This window comes from Brienomyrus brachyistius, chromosome 7 (assembly GCF_023856365.1).
Source record: "Brienomyrus brachyistius isolate T26 chromosome 7, BBRACH_0.4, whole genome shotgun sequence".
In the NCBI taxonomy this organism is placed as follows: domain Eukaryota; kingdom Metazoa; phylum Chordata; class Actinopteri; order Osteoglossiformes; family Mormyridae; genus Brienomyrus; species Brienomyrus brachyistius.
Genome location: NC_064539.1, coordinates 9,572,897 through 9,583,544, shown reverse-complemented (window position 1 = coordinate 9,583,544; position 10,648 = coordinate 9,572,897). Strand labels below are relative to the sequence as shown.

General features: G+C 42.7%; 1 protein-coding gene across 3 annotated transcripts; it reads left to right on the top strand.

The window, feature by feature from the left end:
• Positions 1-550: 550 nt before the first annotated feature.
• Positions 551-4,570, top strand: LOC125745725 (lymphotoxin-alpha). Of its 3 annotated transcripts, XR_007398733.1 has the most exons (5): positions 552-861; positions 1,084-1,114; positions 1,878-1,928; positions 2,391-3,465; positions 3,611-4,570. XR_007398733.1 is itself a non-coding variant. In XM_049018858.1 (4 exons), the coding sequence occupies exons 1-4, from the start codon at positions 640-642 to the stop codon at positions 2,804-2,806; spliced, it is 717 nt and encodes a 238-aa protein (XP_048874815.1). In that variant the 5' UTR covers positions 551-639; the 3' UTR covers positions 2,807-4,570. The 3 variants fall into 3 exon arrangements, 2 of the variants coding, with proteins under 2 accessions (XP_048874815.1, XP_048874814.1); XM_049018858.1 differs by having other exon boundaries at positions 551-861; positions 1,087-1,114; positions 2,391-4,570; XM_049018857.1 differs by having other exon boundaries at positions 2,391-4,570.
• The last annotated feature ends 6,078 nt before the right edge of the window (positions 4,571-10,648 follow it).

Below are 10,648 nucleotides of genomic sequence, written 5' to 3'. Positions count from 1 at the left end.
TACAAGTTTCAGGAGGAGGCAGGGGAGAGTCGGGCATCATGGCGAGTGGGGGGGGGGGGGGGGGGGGGCACTGTAAAATTGAGTGCAACAATTTACACCCCCTCCCCAAGAAATAAAATAAAAACTGAAACTAAAACATATAAAAACCAGAACATATAAAAACAGAAATGTATTTTTATAATAAGAAATTATAAAATCACACTTAAGACTAACTAAACTGGATTTAAAATAAAAATTGAAAACAGCATAAAAATAAAATCTACATTTAATAAACTATAATAACACTGATTTAAACACGGAACAGCAACTGAATATTACTGATTTATTTAAACGTGGGTTACCGATGAAATACGCTTTAAAAGTTTTGTGAATGAAACGCATACTCCCTTAGTCACGCCCTCCCACCCCCGCCCTCGATTGACGGGTGATAAATCGTTTCTGCAAGTTTAATGTGTTTCACCAAACTATTTCCGGTATGTCGGAAGACAAATCAAAGCTTGAATTGTGACATATGTAATACTACTGGGCGGAGCAAAAAATATTGCGCTGTATAAATACAGGGTCGTGTTATTAAGAGGATGCAGAAACGGTCCAGCTTTCATCCTAGAACAGATAAACGGGAGGCAAACTCTAGCGAAGATGATCCGCTGCGGGAATCAGAGCCACGACATGTGCCCGATGGCTGAGAATACAACGCTTCGGGTGGAGGAGGACAGATCGCTCCACCTGCTGATGAACCACTGCAGGGAGATGAAGCGCCAGGAGAGTAACTTGCGTATAGCCACGGCGTTCGTCTTACTGGGATGCACCCTGCTTATCTTCTACCTTAATTTTCGGCAGAGCGGCCCGTTGAACTTCAAGGTAAAGTCGAGTTCGTTTTCAGTACATCGACCTTAGTTGCAAATGCATCCGATAGTGCCGAAAGAATTAAGAAACGTGTATTATATAGCCTAGTTAACTTTGAACTTTTGAGTTTTGAGGTAACACGTTTCGGTCAAATAAGCAATGTTGCGCATAATGTACTGTGCTTGAATGAAGGGTACGTGAAGGATGATTCCTTACATTGGTGTCCTTTCTGTCCAGCAGTCGGAGCCGACCGAAGCTAAAGCGCTCGGTAAGTCTCTCTGTCATATTCTTTAATAGAGAGTTCACATTGATGCAGCATTAAATGAATGAATAATTTTGTATCTCGTCTCATCGACCTTTATTTTCAACACCCATATGAAAAACAGCATGGTTCATGTATGGCTAGGAAACATTTTTATTTCAATTATATTTGGCAAAGCGTGATGTGTTTTAATGTTCGCTACAAGTAAGTAAATGACCGCATTCATACTAAAAACACAATTGACTTGTAAGGCACTCAAGAGAAAAGCCTATGCGAAAAATATAAAAGTTTTACACGAACGTTCCATTTTACCATATTTGATTACATATGGGATTAGTAAGAAATATGCGAATTTCTTGTTTTTTAAAGTTGTATATTTTGTATTATTCTAATGGAAGACATGTATGATCTCTTCACGTTGTTGCTTTAATTAGATGTGAAAATTTAGTGAGATTAACTGAACTATGTTAAAACTGAAAAAGGATGTTTCCGTTTCAAAATGCTCGTTCTAATTGTTTGTTCCTTCAAAGAATTATGCATAAAAACTAATACTGACAAAACATTCATATAATATGCATCGTTCATCAATGTAGACCATAGGTGTCTGACAAAACATTAATATGTATTTTACATGAACAAAGCACTTTCATAAATAAAGGAGATGTCTAATGACATTAATGTGAATTGTATATTTATTTTTGAGTACATAAAGTGCTTCTATGATTAAACACAGTCATATGTTAATTAATAATCTTTTCCATATGGGCAGGGGTTGTCGCCGAACAACATACTGCGTCAAAGCCTGCTTTTCACCTGACAGGTAAATGTGAGTTCTTTGGTTGTGAGTCCAATTATTTTAGCTTAGTCTTTCAATGGGCCTGAACAGTACACTGTTCATTTCGTCCATTTATCCATGATATCAATAAATCAAAAATAGTTAGCACTTTTGGCATGTTTTGAAAAGAAATTAAATTTTTAAGCTTTTTTGTCGTGTGTACAAGTACAAGAACCAGTAGAGTGGTGTGTGTGTGTGTGTGTGAGTGTTTTTGCTGGTTGATTGGAGTTACTAAATTGCCCATACATATGCATGTGTCAGTGTGCCCTGCAATGGGTTGGTGGACCATCCTGCCCATAGCCTTCGGGTTAAGCTCTGGACCCCCATGACCTTGAATATGATAAGCGGTTACAGAAAATGTATGAATGTACATCACTGTTCTATAACAGGTCAGTCAGGTTTGGTCTGGTCTTCACTTGTTTGGTCTGGTCTTTTACCCCTTTGCAGCAGCTCTTGGCTCAGTCCCAGCCAAGGAGAAATACGTGATTTGGACGGACAAGGGAGACACTGTGCACATCCAGGAATTCACGTATGACAACTGCACTCTCACTGTGCCTTCATCTGGCTTGTATCACATCTACCTGCAGATGACCTACAAAAAGCCTGAAGTGTGCAACAGCCCAAGAGGCACTATCTACCTGGGACCCAGGGTAGAAATATGGCGTGACAGCTACCCTAAGTTTGTGTCTATGATGGCTGCCTCTGAAACTCTGCTCTGCAAGGACACCATCGAGAAGTCCATCTATACAGCTGGAATATACCAGCTGGAGAAGGGCTCTCAACTGAGGGTTCAGTATGGTGCAGAAGACCTGGCTGTTCAAACCGATCATAAGAAAATGTTTTTTGGGGCTTATCTCATTTAAACTTGGACAATTTTATTAAGTATTGTTGTTATTATAATAATTTATTATTATCCCAGACGGCGGCATGGTGGTGCAGTGGTTAGCACTGTTGCCTCACACCTCTGGGACCCGGGTTCGAGTCTCCGCCTGGGTCACGTGTGTGGAGTTTGCATGTTCTCCCCATGTCGTCGTGGGGTTTCCTCCGGGTACTCCGGTTTCCCCCCACAGTCCAAAAACATGCTGAGGCTAATTGGAGTCGCTAAATTGCCCATAGGTGTGCATGTGTGAGTGAATGGTGTGTGAGTGTGCCCTGCGATGGGCTGGCCCCCCATCCTGGGTTGTTCCCTGCCTCGTGCCCATAGCTTCCGGGATAGGCTCCGGACCCCCCGCGACCCAATAGGATAAGCGGTTTGGAAAATGGATGGATGGATATTATCCCAGACAGCTGAGCATAAGGCAGAGGTACTAGCTGGCCATGATGCCAGCTGATCACGGGATGCATACATACACTCAGACATGCAATCGCAATTTGGTAATGTAGAGACAGCAGTTAGTCTGACTGGAGTACTCTGGGGAGAACATGCAAATTCCATTATTATTGTTATTGTATGCTGTGGTTTTTTTAATAAATTTTTTTATTTCTTCACACAACATAAATGTATTTATTGTCTATTGCAGGGGTCTCCAACTCCTGGAGGGCTACTGTCCAGTAGGTTTTCTGCCCCCACTTGGCTTCTGATGAGCCACACCTGTTCCTAATATTTACCTGAGCACAGGTGTGGCTCATTAGAAGCCAGGTAGGGTAGAAAACCTACTGGACGGTAGCCCTCCAGGACTGCAGTTGGAGACCCCTGGTCTATTGTTTAATTTTAAAATGATTAACTATATTTAATAATCTCAGTTATGGGGTTGCTTTCTATTTATTTGTTTTTCCTTATAGCCTTGGTATATTTTGTTTATGATGTGGTTAATTTCATACAGTCTCAGTATGATCCAGTTGGGGATTATTTACCTGTGATTATGTTTTCTGGGAATTATGGGTTTCCTCTCTAGGTTGTACTCCTGTGCTCTCTGGTTCCTGGCATAGGTTCCTGGTTCTTGCTCTGAACCTACATTACAGCCACTGCTGAAAAACCAATGCATGATGTTTTAGAACTCATGTGTGTCTTGGAAGGGCTTGCATTTTGTATGGATCCTTCATTTTTTTGTTAAATATAATCCTAATCAGGTTCTTTGGTGAAGGGGGGCGGATCCTAGAAGTACTTGTCATACTAATTGGGAGGGTTTACGCTACACTCTGTCTACAAACCAACACCCATGTGACTTGCATGAGTAGCTGCCCCTCAAAACTCTTCAACAAATAGCTTGTGGTTTGCCCAGTGCCAAAGCACTTTCTGCAGGTGAGTTCAGTGGGTGGCAGTAACAGTGCTCCCATTTCATTTGGCACACTGGTGTTCAGGTCAGTAGTGACGCTGGAAGTGACCGTGTTCGGGATTATGGTGCACAAAACTGACCGAGCTGTGTGTGAGAGTGACCATGTTCAAGTCAGTGATTCGGAAGGTTGAGCCGTTTAATATGATAATGATTAATGGTGGAATGTTAATCTGGTCAAAATGCAACAGAATATTACGTGACCACATGCAGAACCTATGTAAAAGAGAAGGCTCTTGTAAACAGCTGAGAACATGATGATATGTGCCCAGAATACTGTTTCACATAGGATGAAATTGCCAGAAAACAGGTGTGTTTTGGGATATATGTAAAAATAAAAGAGGTTTACAAATGCTAACGTGTGTGACTGATTTCGTTCAGGCTGTCTCATATATGTGAGAAAACTTGTAAAATACCCCCCTCCAAGGATCACAACCTTTGCATGGTGGAGGCGTTTTCATGCTCTGATGTTTGACTAGCTATGTTCTGCAGAGCTTATCTTGATGAATAGGTTTGTGAAGACTGCTGTAAATGAGTCATCTTGTAAGCCCAGCCCCAACAAGGCGAAAGGCATACATTGGGTACAATGAAGCACAGAGCCATTTGAGCAGCAAAAAATGGGGAGAAGGATTTGGACAAATTTGACTTTAGCATTAGAGATTGACTTTGGGAACATGGTATGTTCCCTCTTTGGCAGGGAAGCATCTAATACAGTCAATACACCCATTGATGCCATGCTTCACTGGAAGTCTATGGAGGATCCTAGTGTGCTTTGTCTAAATTGAAAATAGACAAAAGCTTTCTGGTCACTATGCTTTGATGACATGTTTTCGGAGCCCACCTGGACGCTGTGCTTCACCAAGAGGATCTGGCTGCGGAACACTGAGAAACCTCCACTAGGAGGTCCTCCACTGGGGGGGCGGAAATCACATGACCTCCACATCTGGCCCAGCCAGGATTTTATGCAAACTTTCGGAACAGGGGTGATACCTCCAGTAGGAGTTTTAAAATCACATAACCTCCATAATAGTGATGGACATGACATGCAACACTAGGAATCATCTTTTTTAAAGTATATATTTGCTATTTCGGTGATATCGGTGCAACATGAGGATCGAAGGTTAATAATGTCATTTTAATATATCAGAAAGGATATTAATAGTTAATCATTTTTAATTTCTTTGTCAACAAACAAATGTGTTTGTCAACACAAAGAAAATCCTCTACCTCCTACAACTCAGCCTGCCGCCCAATTTAACCCCGCTGCTCCGGTACAATAAAAGTCTCCATAAAACAGGCCTCTATGGGAGGGTAGCAAGAACTATTCCTTTAGAAGATCCACATAAAAGCACACATGGCATTTCATGCAAAATATGAGAAAGATCCAGTTAAAATGTGGGAGAAGGTTCTATGATCAGAAGAAACCAAAACAGACTTTTGGCACTCTGGACGCACATGACGAGACCGAGGGGGTGAAACCAGGGACGGCAGAGGACCTGGAGAAACAAAAGCGAGAAACGTCAACGAAACACGGGGAACAGCAGGGATCCACAGAACAGGAACAAGGAAAACCACGCAGACACACAGGGGCACCAAAGACTAGAACATAGAACCCAAGGAGGGGGACAACACAAAGGGACAAGCTAACAGGAGGAACAATGGGGACAGGAGGAAACAGAGGCAGAGTAAATGGACGAGGAGCAAACACAGGGGACAAGGAAGCAAAGGGCAGGGGGGAAACAAGAAGAACCTCGGTGGGCAGAAAGTGGGAGCCGCAGGGGCCACAGGTGACCACGAGGCGGAAGCAGGGGGGACCCTCAGCAACCGCGAGGCAGGAGCCGGAGAGGAGGCCGAAGGGGGTGAGGAGGAAGGTGGTGGGATTGCTGAAGGAGGCGAGGAGGGAGGTGAAAGGGACAATGGAGGTGAGGAAGAAGCAGAAGCCACAGATGGTGAAGGCGCAGGCAGACGACGAGTCAGAGTAGGGGAACCCGAAGGTGACTGACGAGGCACGAGCCACCTGATGAGGCACGACAGGGGGAACAATAGGCAAACCACCAAGCAGGATCCAGGGGAACCACAGGCGACCAATGAGCAGGAGCCAGGGGGACCGCTGAACAGTTGCCAGGGGACCGAAGGCAAGCCGGGGGGCAGGGCAGGAGGGACCCAACCCTGGCGCAAGCGTCCTATTCCGGGAGACTGAGAGATGGGTACTCGGCCAGAATCTGCCATGATGGGGTGACCCACAGGAGCGGTTCAGTGGGGCAGAAGCAGGAAACAGAGAATCAGGAGCAGGAACCGAGGGATCAAGAACAGGAACTGAGGGATCCGGAATTGGGACAGGAACCGCCGGGATAGGAACCACGGGGGCCGGAGCATCTCCTGCCGAGGAAGCTTGCTCTGTCCTTACCTGGAGCAGCTTCCTGAGGCTCTCCGCAGTCTTCTCCTGCTCTTGAGGCCCGGAACCTGGGATGAGGATGGTGTGGCCCTCTCAGGGCCAGTTAACCTGCGATGTGGGCAAAATGGCCCTCTCGGGGCTGGGAACCTGGAACTCTGGCGGCACAAGACCTGGCAGACCATCCTCCCTGAGGGTGGGTGTAAACACTTATCTTAAATAAATATCACATACATATATAATGTCATGTTTAATTGAATGCATTGCATGCCTTTGCTGCAGCTTGCACTCATTTGACAGTGCAGCCTCCAGAAGAATGTATTTCCACTAGGATATTGCTGAAACCTAACTACAAAAAAACCTAAAATACAAAGAAAATAACAATTGCACAATAACAATTGGAGTTAATGAAAGCCCATGTTGAAGAGATAAAATTAAAAGTCCACATAATATTTAATAAAATATTACCATGGTCTTTCCAAGGAGTTCATTGTTAGTGGGCCCAGCTGAGGTCTTGGTCGGAGACGTTCTCCACTTGCATGACTTTTATCTTCATTGAGGATCAATGGAAGCTCAACCTCACAACTTAGAGGATCTGTGGCCTGTACTTCGAAATGGGGTTACTATCTTATTGGGGTAACTTGACGGATTTAAGGTACCACAGTTTAAATGGACTTCATATTCGTTCACTTACATTTCGCCCAGACTACCTTAAATCTTGTGGAGTCCATGCCTCGACAGGTCAGAGCCATTTTAGTGGGATAAAGGGGACCTACACAATATTAGGAAGGTAGTTTTAATGTTTTGGCTGATCACTGTCGATCTTATATCATTGGTAATAAGGCGCTTTTCACTTTAACAAATTGTTTTTGGGTAGTGTTTGACCACGTTGGCTCAGAACTTTAACAATAACACTCTCCAAAACTGGCAGGATAAAAGGAACTGTTTTAAACTCAGATTTAAGATACTGCAGTACAGTAAGTGAAGATTAAAGATGCAGAAAGTAGGTATCTGTTTCCTAGAATTTGATATGACTTCGGAACACTTGTTCTCTAGCTACTGCCCATAGAATTGCAATAACATAAATTGTAGTCTCTAAATTGCTTTGTGTGTGTGAGTATCCCATCTTAGGGAGTTGCCTGCTTCCACGGATGGGGCAAACCAAGACCCTGTACTAAACGGTTCTGAGTTTAGTTTTTTTCACTTTACAAAAAGTGACATACAATGGACTCTTTTCACTCTTCAAAGTTGGACATACAATGTCTCCTCTTATCCACTGTTTGGGCATATCACTGGAAAACTGAAGCAGCTCCAGTGTTTTTAATTTGTCAGATCTGTTAACAGGCAAGTCTGTGCAGAGATTCCCTGCAGGCCTCTGTGGTGTCTGACGCACACATATGCAGTGACGTACTGTATGCATTGCATACTTGCAGTTTGCTCAATCTGCTGATAAGCGAGTCAGTAGCATTTTGAAAATTCTGAAATTTAAGCTCCACTGTTGGCAAAATACTGTAACGTTTTAGTAACCGGGACATGAAGGAACAAATGCATGTACATCTTTTCTTGCATGACTAAAAGCCTTTCTTAGCCTGCACGTATCTGAAAAACTGCAAAAAGTCACTACCTTTGAAATATTTCCTTTATTGCCATTCAAGGAACCAGCCAAATTGTTGAGAACCCATAAAACCTATGCAAATGGGATTTTAACTTGACTTGATTGCAGCCCAACAACATTCGAATAGTTGTTTTGATATGTAAATTGTACATGTGTGCTCGTGATGCACGTGGTATCCCATTCATGATACAAATGCCATAATAGAGGATTATGTAATAACGGATGGACAAAATGTTCCGTTTAATCCCGTTTAATGCGTCTATGACACAACAAGGTTCCGAAAAAATGGAGGAGTGTAGATAACTTCTGAGGGGATTGTAATTCTAAAATATTATAGAAAAATTACTTTAGGGGCTGGGTCAAGTGTTCCAACTTGTTTTCTATTCAGAGAAATCCTTTGTTTGATTCTGGCTTCGCTGGTTCCTGTCCACCTTCTGATGTCAGAAAAGGAATGTTTATGTCGCAGCATGCATATGGGAGTGGTTGTGCCAATCAAATGTCAATTTCTTTTTATGTATACTGAACTGAATCATTTTAAAGGTTTGTAAGGAAGGATACATTATTAAGATGATTATTTTAGATAATTAAAAAGGCATATGGAAAATAAAGGAAATTGAAAATGATTTCTTCACGTCATCAACTAAGGCATTTGAGCAGCACACAGTTGAGCAGCACACAATTGAGCAGCACAAAGTTGAGCAGCACACAGTTGAGCAGCACACAGTTGAGCAGCATACAATTGAGCAGCACAAAGTTGAGCAGCACACAATTGAGCAGCACACAACTGAGCAGCACACAGTTGAGCAGCACACAGCTGAGCAGCACACAGTTGAGCAGGACAAAGTTGAGCAGCACACAGTTGAGCAGCACAAAGTTGAGCAGCACAAAGTTGAGCAGCACACAACTGAGCAGCATATAACTGAGCAGCACACAGTTGAGCAGCATACAATTGAGCAGGACAAAGTTGAGCAGCACACAATCGAGCAGCACACAGTTGAGCAGCACATAGTTGAGCAGGACTAAATACCGCAATCACATATCATCATTTATAAGGTATGGGTCTCCTTATCATGGGTGAGACAAAAAGATGTGTAGAATTTACACATTTACTTTGCTTTACCTGCTTATTCTGAACACTGTTGTGTTATCAGTTTGCACATCCCATATAACCACCATCATCCACATATCACATTACTTATTCATTATTAAATATATTTTCTTATATTGCATAACTTCTTATATTGCATATTGAAATAAATTCCCCCAGCCTCCCTAGAAACTGTGGGACAAGAATTTCCCATTTGTTGGTACCCTTACTGCTCATTGAAACGATGCTTCAGTTGTCCTGAAAAGTGATTCAGTTAGAAGCAATTGTCTAAGGTACACTAACATGCCTTTAGTGTGTGATAGAGTAAACAAATAAGAACATAAGAACATAAGAACTATACAAACGAGAGGAGGCCATTCGGCCCATCAAGCTCGCTTGGGGAGAACTAAACTAATAGCTCAGAATCGTTAAAATCTTATCTAGCTCTGATTTAAAGGAACCCAAGGATTCAGCTTGCACTACATTATCAGGAAGGCTATTTCATACTCTGACTACGCACTGTGTAAAGAAGTGCTTCCTTAAATCCAGCTTGAAATGTTCTCCTGCTAATTTCCACCTATGGCCACGAGTTTGTGTATTTAAACTAATGCTGAAGTAACTATTTGGTTGAACAGCATCCAAACCTGTTAGAATCTTATATACCTGGATCATGTCCCCCCTCAGTCTCCTTTGCTTGAGACTGAACAGATTTAGCTCAAGTAACCGTTCCTCGTATGACATTCCTCTAAGACCAGGAATCGTTTTTGTGGCCCTACGCTGCACCTTTTCTAAGGCCACAATGTCCTTTTTAAGATATGGTGACCAAACCTGCACACAATATTCTAGGTGAGGTCTCACCAAGAAATTGTATAATCTTAGCATTACCTCCCTTGACTTAAACTCCACACACCTGGAGATATACCCCAACATCCTATTGGCCTTTTTTATTGCTTCCCCACACTGGCGAGAATGGGACATGGAAGCATCAACATACACACCAAGGTCTTTCTCATGATCAGCTACCTTTATTTCAGTGACACCCATGAAATACCTGTACTTTATATTTCTGCTCCCTAGATGGAGTACCTTACATTTATCGACGTTAAATTTCATCAGCCAGGTATCGGCCCAGTCACTAATTAAATCAAGATCCCGCTGTAGCTGCTGAGCCGCTAATTCCGTATCTGCTACACCACCCACCTTGGTGTCATCTGCAAATTTCACCAGTTTACTGTATATATTGGTATCCATATCATTTATGTAAATTAGGAACAATAGTGGTCCTAAAATCGAACCCTGCCGTACCCCACTATGAACGCAAGCCCACTGTGACATTGT

Bases quoted from the DNA above. Each gene is read 5' to 3' on its own strand.
- LOC125745725 (XM_049018857.1), top strand. From the start codon at position 640: ATGATCCGCTGCGGGAATCAGAGCCACGACATGTGCCCGATGGCTGAG. The intron at 1,115-1,877 runs GTAAGTCTCTCT...CCATATGGGCAG, and splicing joins GACCGAAGCTAAAGCGCTCG to GGGTTGTCGCCGAACAACAT. The intron at 1,929-2,390 runs GTAAATGTGAGT...ACCCCTTTGCAG, and splicing joins GCCTGCTTTTCACCTGACAG to CAGCTCTTGGCTCAGTCCCA.